The sequence below is a fragment of the Liolophura sinensis genome, chromosome 13 (assembly GCF_032854445.1).
Source record: "Liolophura sinensis isolate JHLJ2023 chromosome 13, CUHK_Ljap_v2, whole genome shotgun sequence".
Taxonomy (NCBI): Eukaryota; Metazoa; Mollusca; class Polyplacophora; order Chitonida; family Chitonidae; genus Liolophura; species Liolophura sinensis.
In genome coordinates, this window is record NC_088307.1 from 16338568 (window position 1) to 16353636 (window position 15069).

At 39.2% G+C, this 15069-nt stretch overlaps 1 protein-coding gene and 1 long non-coding RNA gene across 2 annotated transcripts; both read left to right on the forward strand.

Moving 5' to 3' along the window:
• The first annotated feature begins 2160 nt into the window (after nucleotides 1-2160).
• Nucleotides 2161-6347, forward strand: LOC135480919 (uncharacterized). The gene is made up of 3 exons (XM_064760850.1): nucleotides 2161-2267; nucleotides 5082-5177; nucleotides 6060-6347. The coding sequence occupies exons 1-3, from the start codon at nucleotides 2241-2243 to the stop codon at nucleotides 6345-6347; spliced, it is 411 nt and encodes a 136-aa protein (XP_064616920.1). The 5' UTR covers nucleotides 2161-2240.
• A 2634-nt stretch (nucleotides 6348-8981) lies between these two features.
• LOC135480796 (uncharacterized) lies at nucleotides 8982-13620 on the forward strand. The gene is made up of 3 exons (XR_010445964.1): nucleotides 8982-9031; nucleotides 11714-11871; nucleotides 12730-13620. It is a non-coding gene; the product is annotated as an uncharacterized LOC135480796 (long non-coding RNA).
• Nucleotides 13621-15069: the final 1449 nt, after the last annotated feature.

A 15069-nucleotide genomic window follows, 5' to 3' on the forward strand; every position in this document is an offset into this window, starting at 1 on the left:
GTATGGCTGCACACTTATATAGCCTTATCTTAATTTACTACCACTTTTAGTTAATTTGTTTTGGGGCTCTATCTCCTTTCATAACACCAGTTTTAATTACAGTCAAAGACAGATAATTAGCTTTTAAGTTAATTAAGGCACATTTACATTTTACCTTGTTTATTAATATCCCAACTGCTGCAAGCTGTAGTTTTAAATGTTTAGCTACCTCAGATGTACAACTTACACACATTCATCATGTTTTCACATTGTGCTTATCTGAGCCCATACATGGATGAGTCAATTGACTTCTGATGCAGTAGATTAAAGTGAGTCTCCTGGTTTTTGCACACTTTTGAGTGCCTGGATGCGAAATGAGGTGAAAGTTTAATTATACGAATTTTTATGAACTATGGAGTATAGAGGTCAGCAAATAGCTCGCCTTATATCACTTGTATACATGCTTAGTTGACATGAATAAATAAAAAAAACTCTGATTCTTACTAGTTGGTTATATTTTACTTTGGTTTGTAAAGTTTGGTTTGCACAGCTCAGCATTTATCGAAAACCATGCACTTGTCTTTCACGATTCTCATGATTCCACCATGGAGGTACATATGTACCTCCAAGATTCCTGCATGGAAGATTCCACCATGGAGGTACATATGTACCTCCAAGATTCCTGCATGGAGGTACATATATACCTCAAGCTTCCACCATGTACCTCCATACTTCCACCATGGAAGTACATATATAGCTCCATACTTCCACCATGGAGGTACATATACACCTCCATGACTCCACCATGTACATATATACCTCCATGATTCCACCAACATAGTGTTTGTATGTAGTATTTGTACATCACACTTGGAGAAGTTCACGGTGGCTAGGAATCGATTTTGCAGGTTCCAACCCGGCCTTGACAGGGAAATAAATCTGAGGTTTTCTATGGAGAAAAAAATACTGAAAATCTGTTATTAACAGGGAAGGAACTCCTAGTAAAATATTCTTTTCTTCTGTCTTTCCATATCCTGAATATTTCTTGGATTATACTGCAGCTGAAGAAAGCCTTTCAATAGCATTGAAAATCTTATAAATGTCACACATGTACATATATGTGCAAATCTAGTCAGCAGATAACTTATATACATAGGGTCAAAGGTTCGAGTCTCACTTTTTCCACCATAATGATTGTCTTGACACTATGGTTTTCTCCGAGCACACCCACAAACCATCAGTGACTGCATGATGTGTCATGCATGTGAAAAAATCTTACATGTAAGTTCGGCGCTTTGGCCGTCTCAATGAGATAAACAATAATCAGTAGATAATCACATTTGCATGTAGCATGCACACATATGGTACCGGTACATATATGTATACTATTGATGGAGCTTCACAGCCATGCGTGGCAGAGTGAGGGTGTGGGTACAAGCGCAGTAGATAAATGGTTGAAGATGCTGTGTTGTACGTGTAACAGTGCGATATAGAAGCTCTATCTACCTACAGGCTGGTATGAATTTCCCTTTAGTGGTAGAAGTGTGGACTTGTAACCCAGAGATCGCTGGTTCAAATCCCCAGCTGATAGCTAGGTCATGTCTAACCTTGCATGAAATTCATTCGAGAACACTAATGTAAGCTACCTGTAAGAGAGCTTACCAAAAGTCAGTGTACAACTAACTGCAAGTACTCCAGTTTCTCCCATCCATAAACCCAGCCTAGGCCTGGCTACCTTTACAATTCAAAATGTTTTAGTATATAACCTGAAACGATAATGATATTGAAGGAATACTGTTCTTAATTTCTTAATTTTTTTTTTATCATCATGTCTTCCTTTGGACACCTTGGAGATCTCATAAAAGGTTTTGTTCACAGGAAAGTAAAGTTGGAATTTGCAGAAAATTTTGGTGAAACTTGTTAAGAAAGGTTAAGAAATGGATTTATTTGAACTTAAAATGTGTCTAAAATAGCTCATGCATGGCCAATACGTTTCATGGTTATAATGAACAATCATGTAGCCTAACATGTGGCATTCGCCATGAGCAGGCTTAATAATAAATGTTCTCATATATATCCTGTAACAGCTAGGCCTCCATCACTTGTGTAGGGTAGCGCATTTTTGATTCAAGGGGAAGTAACCGAGACTGGATTCAAACCTCAACAGGGCAACTGAGTTATCATGGGAAAGATTTTTTCGGCCTACTTTCATTTTCAATTAGAGGGCGGCGCTTCCAACATATATATGTGTAAGAGATCTAATGCTGAATGTATGGAGTACTGACAAGGTATGTATTAGAGTTGATAATCAGCAGTGCAAGATCAGTAAGTTAAACAGTATTGTGTCATCGTAATAAGTTACACATGAACGTTCAAAATTTCAGGTACCGGTACAGATAGAAGTTACATGTACAACAACAACACGTTAGGTTGGGGGTAACTTTCTATGATCACAGCAGGGCTCAGTAGCTGTAGCGGGTTGTTCTATCACAATTAACTTGTTTTTTTAAGAAACACTGTAGGCCTACTGTGTAACTTAAAAATGTTAAATGAGGTTCATCATACGTCGTGGCAGCCACCTGCATGTCTTCGCTACCGCGTTTCCTCTCACCATACATATACTGATGGCGTAATAACAGCTTAAACCACCAATCAAAACAAATAAATAAATAAATATATAAGGTTTATAACCGAGACTGTTGGGTCAAAATAGATTCTGTTGCTTATGCAGAAATAAATCCGATCAACTTTTTGAAATGCGTTTGGTTTGGTGAAAGCATATAGGCCTACTAATTCTCAAATATATCAATATGGATGCATGACGGGGGGCCTTCATGGTCAGGAACCCAGGAACCACTCACCAATGCGGTCACTTTGAGTTCATGCCCAACTCATATTGGCTGTATATGCATGGACTGGCTAATGTATTGTCAAGCTGCCGTGACAGTTTTTTGTTCTTGAATGCCTTGCTGAAAAGAAAAACTTTACCATTTCTATTGACTGTTTATTAGACTAAGATCACAGCTTGTGTTTGATTTACTATCATAATCACTGTTGTAGTTGTCATGGAGAACCTGAGATGTGCAATATGTGTGGATGTTTTCCGTGATCCAGTGGCTCTACCTTGCAAGCATAACTTCTGCCGTGAGTGCTTACAGATGTTTGCTGACAAATCAATGTCTGCTAGAAATGACAGTGGCATTAATTCTCCAACCAGTGAGACAGACGTTCAAGTGACAATTTTATGCCCTGTGTGCCGCATAGTTACAAATTTAGGGAAGAGAGGTGTGGCAGGCTTACCCGTCAACTCTGAAATGGCGATAAATGTGGGACGTGCTGAGCAGACTGATACCTGTACATCAACGGGTCACATGACTGCCCCTCTGTGTTCTATGTGTGATGACGAAAAGTTACCAGCAGTCCAATTTTGTGCTACCTGTGTTGTCTTATATTGTGACCAGTGTTTGCCTGTCATGCACCCTATGAAAGGCCCACTGAAACGACATTCCATGATATCTGTGTCGGAGTATCTTAATCGAGGGCAAGCTAATGAGTCCTTACCTGTGAAGACAGTTGCTGCCTCTTTGATGGCCGAGAGACCTGAGTCTACTAGCTGTGAAGCACGGCTTACCTGTGATAAGCATCCGTTGTTGTTGTCTATGTTCTGCTTGACATGTCAACATCTCATCTGTATTGACTGTCTGAGATATCACAATAACCATCAAATGAGTGACATTGAATCAGCATTTCAAACACTGGTAGTAAGTAGAAGATTATAAGATTGCCTAAAACTATTTATTTATTAATAGCTCTATTAAAAGCTTATGTCACACCACAAGCACACACTTCCAAAAACAGGAAAAACAATGTTAAACATGTTAGTGGTGGTGTCTTAAGAAATAGTGCATTGAGCTTAGGTTTTACGCAATAACATAAGAAGGATGTTTTATTGTTGATTTTCTTTGTTTATTACTCTGAATTATAAAATTCCTGACTTTATATATTTGTGTATTGCAAGTTAGATTCAATGTAAAAGAAAAGTGTTGGGGGGTTGGGAAGGGAGGGATATATTAAAAAGTACTGCATGTATTGAGCTTAAGTTTTACATGCATGTAACACACAGTGACACAAGGGGGTGTTCCAGCACTTATGTTCTGCATGCATGTATGCATATTAATTAATGTAAATTGCCAAATTCATGACTTTTGTTCTTCATGTATTGGGCTGCGGTTTTGCATTCATGTGCCTCCCACAGACGCGCTCTTTGATAGCGTTTCTACCAAATATGAGTTGAAATTATAATCAGAACCTTATGACTCATAACTTCAAAACTGTCATGATCAGAAATATGACTCATAACTTCAAAACTGTCATAATCAGAAATATGACTCAAAACTTCAAAACTGTTATAATCAGAACCTTATGACTCATAACTTCAAAACTGTCATAATCAGAAATATGACTCATAACTTCAAAACTGTTATAATCAGAACCTTATGACTCATAACTTCAAAACTGACTTAAGGTTATATCACTTTCACGCCATAATTTTATATTTGTACTTACAGTGTAATTTTTGATTGTTACTTTTCTCTCATCTGTAACTAAACCTATACATTGGATTTCCTGGTAAATTTTCGGTTTTAACATGTTTCAGTTTTTACTATATAATTTATTTATTTATTTGATTGGTGTTTTACGCCGTACTCAAGAATATTTCACTTATACGATGGCGGCCAGCATTATGGTGGGTTGCTGGCAGACCTTCCCACTTACGGCCGGAGAGGAAGCCAGCATGAGCTGGACTTGAACTCACAGCGACCGCATTGGTGAGAGGCTTCTGGGTCATTACATTTTACTATATAAAGACATGAAATGAATGTATGAATAAAACACTTTGGAAAAACAAAAAAAGCCCTGAAACTAGATCGCAGGAAGCACTGGAGTTTGTTATTTATCCTCTTTACATGTGAGGTTTGTAAGGGAATCTACACAAGTTTGCAAACAGTTTTCTTCTCAAAGGCAAAAAAAAAAATGTCATTATGTAAATGTACATGTACATATTTCACTTAGTTTTAAAAAAACTTTTTTTCCACACATAGGCACCCTTCCAGGAGAAATCAGCAGTCTTTGAAGATCTTATCACTAAGCTGGAAAAATGTGTAGCAGAAACTGTGACATTGAGGCATGATGTTCAGGTTTGTATTCATCCATTGATTGAAGATTAATTTATGTATGGTATGAAAATTTAAATCCCCACACAAAGCTCGCTTTATATGGGGACTTTCTTGTAATCAAGAAAACTTTAATGTACAGCTACAGCCCTATCTACTTGTACTTGTAGGAGAACAAGAGGGGGTATTGATAACCAGGTTGCATGACTAGAGAGTTTCTAGAAGGTTCTTGATGGATGTAGGAGAACAAGAAGGGGTACTGATGACCAGGTTGCATGACTAGACAGTTTCTAGAAGGTTCTTGATTGATGTAGGAGAACAAGAAGGGGTATTGATGACCAGGTTGCATGACTAGACAGTTTCTAGAAGGTTCTTGATGGATGTAGGAGAACAAGAAGGGGTATTAATATCCAGGTTGCAGGGCCATAGAGTTTCTAGAAGGTTCTTGATTGATGTAGGAGAACAAGAAGGGGTATTGATGACCAGGTTGCATGACTAGAGAGTTTCTAGAAGGTTCTTGATGGATGTAGGAGAACAAGAAGGGGTATTGATAACCAGGTTGCATGGCCATAGAGTTTCTAGAAGGTTCTTGATGGATGTAGGAAAACAAGAAGGGGTATTAATATCCAGGTTGCATGACTAGAAAGTTTCTAAAAGGCTCTTGATGGATGTAGGAGAACAAGAAGGGGTATTGATAACCAGGTTGCAAGACTAGAAAGTTTCTAAAAGGTTCTTGTTGGAGAACAGATTATCTGATGTAAACTTTCCCCCCAAAGGCTTACATTCGTTTAGGCAGATTCATCTTTGCTTGTAAATATGAGGTAAGCTCAATTGCAATATAAAAGCCAAACCAAACCAGGTGAATAAATGAACACTTCTGTTGATGAAATTCCTTTTATATTGCAGGCCAATCAGGACTGTCACTTGGGTGAGGTTGATAGAGCATACAACAGAGGCCTGGAAGCTTTGGAATCTTGGAAGCGGAAAGAAGTGAAGGATGTAGAAGAGCGACACAGCAAGTGGTTCAGTGTATGTGATGAAGGCACCAAACATCTTCAAATCAAAATTGAGGAAGGGAAAACACTGGTTGCCAGGGCAACTCAGATTTTGTCAACTCCAAAGGCTGTATTTGTTCGGGTAGGGATTGATTGTTACCTTAAAGACCACTATATTCGTCAATTGTTAGTTTCTTGAAACCTCTTGGATATAATGTTTCAGGCAAAATGGTTATTATATAATGAAGGATTACCATTTTAAAACAAAATTTAATCGTAATGAGTGTTTCTATTTCATAAAGCAGGGTCACAAGAAACTAAGAATTAATTAACAATGGACTGAGTGTTTTCTCTTTGTTTTGTTTTATATTTGCTCTGTGATACTCAAGTCCTCAAAGTTTCCGTCATCATGGAGCAGACTAGACAGCTGTATTTAATTTAGCTCATTACAGCTATCGGAATGATTAATATCAGGAGATACTGTATGATATCAGAAGATACTGTATGTTTTTGTTAAGTTTATATTTGCTCTGTGATACTCAAGTCCTCAAAGTTTCCATCATCATCGAGCAGACTAGACAGCTATATTTAATTTATCTCATTACATTTTAATCTATTGGACTGATTAATATCAGGAGATACTCTATGATATCAGGAGATACAGTATGATATCAGGAGATGCTGTATGATATCAGTAGATACTGTCTGATTGATGTTGGATGATAGTATGATGATGGTTTAATGCAACAATGAGAGCATTGAAGGAATTTTGGCACCTTTGTGTGTGAATTCTCTTGCATTGGTACCGGTCCGGATAGCACAGTTGGTAGAGCGTTGGCTTCAGGAGCAGTAGATACAGGATCAATCCTGGGTCGAGTCACACCTAAGACTTTAAAAGAGAAAGTTGTACCTTCATGCTTGGCCTTAAGCATGAAGGGGATAGTGCAATGACTGGTTGACCCTTATCAGTATAATGGCTCGGGTGGGCAACTTACTTGCTTTCGATAAGTCGTCTCAGTGAAGCAGCACTAGATAAAAGAGTGGTGAAAGTCCGTCCTGCAACAAGGAGGCACATTATGTACTAAGGATTTCTTCGTCGTCATATGACTGAAAAATTGTTGAGTACGACGTTAAACCTCAAGCACTCCCTCACTCACTCACTCTTGCATTGGCATGTTGGCAAGATAAGGACATAGTACTAAACACACTCACTCACTCCCTTATTGACTGGACCTTAAAGTGCTACTTCAGTTCCAAGAGAAAGGATACCCAAGGGAAAAGAGCTAACCCCACTGTTCAAAAAGATTTACGATGAGTAACTATATTTCACCCCTCTAGGGCCTTAAATGAAAAGTCCTCAAAAACAAAATCTTCGGCATTTTCCACAAAATTTTCTAGATGTAACATGATAATATATGATAATGTGATGACAAATCAGATGACAAATCGAGTAAGGCAGTTAAGCTGGAATGATGTCATGCACATTTGATGAAAGCATGACATCATATTTAGCTATAGATGGGTGAAGCCAAGTGTTCTACATGACATCACATCAGGCAAAGTTGGAAAAGTCAGAAAACTTGTTTCAGTATTATTCTCCGAAATTGCCAACTACGGTTTTAATATGATGCAATTTTTTTAAGATTTAGTAAAATGGATTCAGACCATCTCGATTCTTATATTTAAAGCTGACATACAGGTCTTGACACTGGAGTAGCTCTTTAATTACCACTGTTGAATTACTCGTGAAATTCTTATTCTATAGTATTAAATGGTTCCACCATTGTATGCAATAACAGACGTGTCAAATTATATGGGGGCCTCTGTGGCTCAGTTGGTTAGCCCGTTAGGGCAGCATAATGACCCAGGAGCCTCTCACCAATGCGGTCATTGTGAGTTCAAGTCCAGCCTCATGCTGGCTTCCTCTCTGGCCATAGGTGGGAAGGTCTGTGGGTTTAACCCGGGCTCTGCCCAGTTTCCTCCCACCCTAATGCTGACCGCCGTCGTATAAGTGAAATTTTCTTGAGTACGGCAAAAAACACCAATGAAATAAATAAATAAATAAATCAAATTATATGAAAGTAGAAGAAAGTTCTCAAGTTTAATTTTTGGGATTTCTTTGTTCCTGTTAAGTAAACCAGTGCTTGGGCAAATATCAGCAGTGACATGACACATTCACCACTGAAGCCATTTCCCAAAATTTCCAACCATTGACAGAAAATATGTGGGTATGTAGAATAGAGGGGTAATTGGGCCCCAAAATGAAAAAAAAAATGTGGGCATCCACATGCATGTATTTTATTTCACCAAATCTTTCAGAAGAACATGACAGTCTTAAAATTACACTTTTCGTGCTGACACTTACATGTAAGGTTTTCTGATAAAAAAGAATCGATCAAACTTTACAAAAACATCTTTAGCGGCTCAACTAAATGAAAAGATCTGTGAGGGGGATGACAGTGAGCCTGGTCAGAATGATGACCAAAAGTGTCCCTTAAAAGAGCTAAACTTAAGTTAGCTGAAATACAGTAATTGATTTCAATATAATTTTAGTTTCAGGATAACTATTCAACTATCCTTTAAGTTTAGTTTTATAATAAATTTGGCAAATGTCACATGTCTTCAAATGTCATAAATCTGCTCCTCTCACCTTGGCGTGGTCAAGGTGAGAGAACAAGCCTGGTCATTACCCCCCCCCCCCCCACCACCACCAGATGACATTTGAGCAATTAAACAATATTAATTTGTGATTTCAGTAAGATCTGATTTCGTGCAGTAGAGTTCCATTAGTACTGTTGTTCTAATTTCTCAGAAATGACTAATCATCTGTGGTGATACAGCTGTGTTTTTATTGACACAGGATTCTGGACATTGCAAATCGGTGTAAGTATGAAAATCTTGCATTCTCAGCTATTGTGCATGTGCATGTACATGTAAAGTGTTTTGAATTTAGTGTGTATACCAAACGTGTATGTTTATGTACCAAACATGTATATTTATACACCAAACTTGTATGTTCGTGAAAGGAGAAAGTGTAATTACAGATCCTGTGAACTTACACTAGGAAGCAGCTGATGCTGGCTTCCTCTCCGTCCGTATGTGGGAAGGTCTGCAGCAGCCTGCTGATGGTCGTGGGTTTCCCCCTGGGCTCTGCCCGGTTTTCTCCCGCCATAATTCTGGCCGCCGTCGCATGAGTGAAATATTCTTGAGTACGGCGTAAAACACCAATCAAATAAATAAATACACGAGGAAGTGTTGGACACTTGACTATACACATCATGGCCCACTTGACTGTACACATCATGGTCATGATGATCCACTTGACTGTACACATCATGGTAATGATGATCCACTTGACTGTACACATCATGGTCATGATGATCCACTTGACTGTACACATCATGGTCATGACGATCCACTTGACTGTACACATCATGGTCATGATGATCCACTTGACTGTACACATCATGGTCATGACGATCCACTTGACTGTACACATCATGGTAATGATGATCCACTAGACGTGCATGTCATGGTCATGACGATCCACTTGACTGTACACATCATGGTCATGACGATCCACTAGATATTTGTTGATAGGAGGACTTGGACCGTTGACCTGCAAGTATCACATTCTGTGTTCAATATTCAAATGTAGCTCCTGATGAAAGACGTTTTAATTCAGACTCTTCGTTTCTTTCTGCTTTCTTTCAGTTTTTGTAACATCTTCCATAACGTTTTAATTTTCTTTTCATCTTGCACATCATCATATAGTTAGTAGCTATAGTCTATTTCTTTTAGTGAGTCGCCTTTAGTCAGCTCTGTAAAATCAGTCATGCTTGCTACCAAAATTGCCTTTAGTCAGTGACACGTAACAACGCAAGCTCTACTCATGGATATGGTCGAAGTCTATATTGTTGCAAGGAAAATGAAGTTAGAACACTTTTTCTAATTCATCATGGTAAAGTTCATAAGCTCGGTTTTGATGGGAAGAACCCATTGCCTTGGGTGACGTCATAATTATTAAAAAAACAGTGGCATGCTGGTTTTGTTAGGCAGTGTTCAACATGTTTTTACGGAGGACGACATCAGCTACCTAAACTGTTATCGACTTACCTGTAAGTCCTATTACTGACACTGCTATATTTGAAAATGTTTATACGTTTAAGTATGATATAACCTTAATAAATTAATTTTATTTTATTTCTTGTAGTATATGATCTCACAGCAGTGTGGATTTAAAGATGGAAGCCATGTAGTCTATTCGCAGAGACCTTGGTGTTGGCTGAGTCACTGCGTGGAGTTTGTTCTAACTGCTTCTTGATGCAGCCATTGTAAAACAAATTACTCTCCACGGCCATTGTCCAGCATGCAACTTGCTGTTGAAAAATGACGTTGTCAAAGGCAGTGAGTTCTTGGTGTCAAAACTAAGTTAATGGATTTTACCATTATGAATTAGAAAAAGTATTCCAACCGCATTTTCATTGTAATAATATGGACGTCAAAATGTCAATATGTAAAGCTTGTGTTGCGTTGTAACCGACTGAAGGCAATTTTGGTAGCGAGTGTGACTGATTTTACAGACAGCTGAATATAGGCAACTCTCTAAAAGAAGTAGATTGTAGTGTCTTGGCTTAAGTATTACAGTGAGTGTTGGCCTCTCTCTTGTCTTCATTTGCGTCAGTACATATAGCTCGTTATCTCAGCTTCAGTACATATACATCAAGCTTATATTATAGTACGTGTGTTGGCTTCAGTATACATCTGGCTTATATTATAGTCCCTTACTTTTGGCTTCAGTGTGTGCCAACATCTAGATTATGTTATGGCCCCTGTCTTGGCTTCATTTTTTACATGTAGCTAGTGTTAGTCCTTATATTGGCCTCATTACATATAGCTTGTATCATAGTCCCTGTCTTGGCTTCAGTAGGCTTACATATAACTTGTGTTATAGCCGCTGTCTTGGCTTCAGTACATATAGGTGTAGTTAGTGTTAGCCTCTGTCATGGTTTCAGTATATATTCATGTTATACAGGTATATAGCCCCTGCATTGGCTATAGCTGGTGTTGGTCTGTGTTGGCTTCAGATCGGCTTCAGTACATATAGCTACATATAGTGTCATAGTCCCTGTCTTGACTTCATTATGTGCAGCCAGTGTTAGGCTCTGTCTTGGCTTCAGTACATACAGTCAGTGTTAGCCTCTGTCTTGGCTTCAGTACATACAGCCAATGTTAGCCTCTGTCTTGACATTTAGACCACCAATGCATTCGTTATTTGATTGGTGTTTTACGCCATCCTCAAAATTATTTCATATATACAACGGTGGTCAGCATTATGGTGGGAGGAAACCGGGCAGAGCCCAGAGGAAATCCACAACCATCCGCAGGTTGCTGCAGGACCTTCCCACTTATGGCCGGAGGGGAAGCCAGCATGAGCTGGACTTGAACTCACAGCGACCGCATTGGTGCTTTCAATTTAGAGTCAAGAGGTCCTACTACATGTATGGTCAGAAGTTACAATGTATATTCACTGACTGTTGGTCTTCATTCGTGTTATTGCTGCAGAGTACAGACGAGTATCTCAGCCTACAGTGATGTCCTAAACAAGCTAACAGCAGACAACAAAAGATGCCATATTTCCATGCAACGTTACCCTGCAAACACCAAATGTATAGTTGTTCCTGGGCTGTTTGATAATCAATTGAGTAAAATAATTGTGTCAAGTAAGTGCTGTAACAGGCTTTGCATGTTTTCACTGAAATGTTGGCTTCGGGTCTCACATGAAGCGAGTCTTTTGCGAGCATATTGCAACATATATACTCCTGCTGTGAGAACAATGCTCACAGTTGATCTCGGTGTGTAGCAGACGATCATTTACAGTTTCCAGCGGTCGCAACTGTTTTGGGTAGAGCCAAAAAAATGTGCGATCACTAGATGGCCAGCCTAAACTCGCTACACCTCAGATTCGCTTAAAGCAGACTGAATACTTTGATGACTCGTGGGGGGCCTCCGTGGCTCAATCGGTTAGCGCGCTAGCGCAGTGTAATGACCCAGGAGCCTCTCACCAATGCGGTCGCTGTGAGTTCAAGTCCAGCTCATGCTGGCTTCCTCTCCGGCGGTAAGTGGGAAGGTCTGCCAGCAACCTGCGGATGGTCGTGGGTTTCCCCCGGGCTTTGCCCGGTTTCCACCCACCATAATGCTGGCCGTCGTCGTATAAGTGAAATATTCTTGAGTACGGCGTAAAACACCAATCAAATAAATAAATAAATAAATTTATGACTCAAAATTTTGTTTTTGGGAATCCCACAATTTAGCTTCTTATTAAATTAAATTAGCCACAACAGTCATAGTAAAAAATTTAACCTATAAGTTTATTTTCATGAAGTTAATTTTACTCTTTGACACGCAAGCATTTCCACAGAGTATATCTTGTAATTAGTTATATGCACATAGACTGCAAAAATGAATAAAGAGATGGATATTTGTGAAAACTGTATAAAGGCAAATGTAACATTTTTAAAAGTAGTAATGTAACTGTGGAGTGTTGGGATGGTATTTTATACTGTGTGTGTTTCTCACAGCGCCCTCATTGAGGTTTGAAAAGACGAGCTGTCAAGAACTGAAGATCCAGGAAGATGGACTGATGATTACCACGGCCAGTCCTCTGGGAAAAAGAAAATCTTTCACTTTTGGGGCAGTGACAGATGGGCTCCTGAAAGAGGGGAGATTTTACTGGGAGATTGATGTCCCTTATGGGAGTATTGGGAAATGGGAGTGTGTTCTAGGCGTCGGTAATCAACACCGTCTGGAGGAGCCAAGCGACAAGTATAAGTATGTTACGAACGCCATTGGACTGAAGTGTGTAAATGACAAGTACACTTGGCTTCCCTACTGCAAGGCCACCCAGGTGAATACGCACGAGGATACATGGAAGGCCTGTGAACGAATAGAAAGATTTGGTGTTTATTTGGATACTTACAGTAAGATAATGATCTTTATAGACTGCTGCAGGAATCAGGTTTTTGGTACCATGAAGCACCTTAATGTATCAAGTCCCTTCGTTCCAGCGATTAGTCTGTTGACTGGGTCCAGTGGTGTATCAGTTCACTTGATATCACAGCCTGTTCTTCCGCAAGTCTTGTGTGACAAGCTGGGAGAGTTAGCAGCCATGGATACCTCTGTATGAATGTATTTTGATTCCAATAAGACTGCAGTAGTCAAGAGGCAATGCATTATACTAGTAGAAGTATAATAGAAGTTAATTACTAGAAGTAATTTTTCAAAAATTCCGAAATCACACACTGCTGGTTTAGGTGAAATGTGCACGCTAAAAGGTTGTCAGTTTGTGTACCACGCATAACTTAACAAAGCCATGTGTCAAATGTTACACATTATTATTGGTGTTAAAACGAGCTATTATGAACCCAATAAACATATGGTTATTGGCATTAAATGAAGGGAACAGAACAGCCATCGATTAAGGGAAATAGCCTACTCTTGAGTAAGCGGTGAAGTTCTGTTCAAATAAAATAATTATTTCAAATTACTTTTTTAATGTTTAGTGTTTCACGTCGTTTTGGAAATGAGTATTGTTATTAGACTTAGAACGCCCCTTTACGGTTTACAAGTAGTATACAAATGTCGGTCTTGACGTTTAGATTCAAAGCCATTCTCGAGAAAGCAATATTTCCAGATTCTCGAAGTTCTCCACCTTCCATTGCTCTCAGGGCATTGCTCTCATGGCATTGCTCCCGTGGCATTGCTCTCAAAGCATTGCTCTCAGGGCATTGCTGGCTGTCGACGGCGCTCTCTCGAGTGGCCTTGCCTGAAGTTCCCTGGAGACCAATTGCCTCTCTGTCATGAGACGAATGACACATGTGGCACGGTTAGCCAATGGTTTACTCCGGACACTTCCAATTTTTTGGCGTATAGCTCTTATAAAGCGATCTCTCAGCGTAAATTTTTTTCAAAATGATAAGTGTGACAGGTAACACAAGTATATCTGGTATATAATACGCATATCTCGCTCCAAAAAATGATTTTATTTTATATTAATTGATCCCCTCCACTGCCCGCCGTCGTGTAAGCGGGAAATTCTTGAGTAGGTTTATGCATGGCATGAAACAATAATCAAATAAATAATTTTTTTTATGATGGAAGCACTCCTTTATTATTCATCATGGTATCTTCATTGGGACATCAGAATTTGAGATGACACGAAGACAATTATTGAATCGAAAATATCTTATTTGTGGCTCGCCTGTACAAAGTATACAGGCGTAAGTATGTCATGTCCCGGCATATCGTCGGCGTCACTGGTCAATAACATGGAAAAGCAATGTTAAGATAGAAGTCGGGGGTGGTGTCTTAAAAAATACTACATGTATTGAGTCCAGGATTTGCATACATGTAAAGCAAAATAATACGAGGGTAATGTTCAGTCGTTAGTGCTCCGTGTTGAATTAATTGCCATAAGTTACAAAATTTAGGACTTAGTGCCTTATGCATAATCGAGTCAATATGAACGTAAATGACAGTGGTAACGCAGAGTACACGTAATTCACACCAGCGACGTAAGGTTGACGTTACATTGTTGATGCCCTGCATGTGTCTTAATGACCAAATTTCGTACTCTATGTATATTTTCTTAGGTGGTTTGCGTTGACCGTTGTTTTTGGAATCTGCCTTGCTATTATTGACCCGGGACGTCTGTTTTTGTTGACGGCTCGTACTCTTGTAAAAGGTGTGGCCCTCGTGAAGGCCAGTGGTGTTCTTCGACCTGTGTCCGTTTATCTGTGAACAATATAAACCTCACTGACCCCATACACGTGAAATATTTCAGAGTATGGCACAAAACACGTTGACTAGACCCCTAATACCAGTCATAATACACCTAAAGACATTGTGCATTTAACATTTTT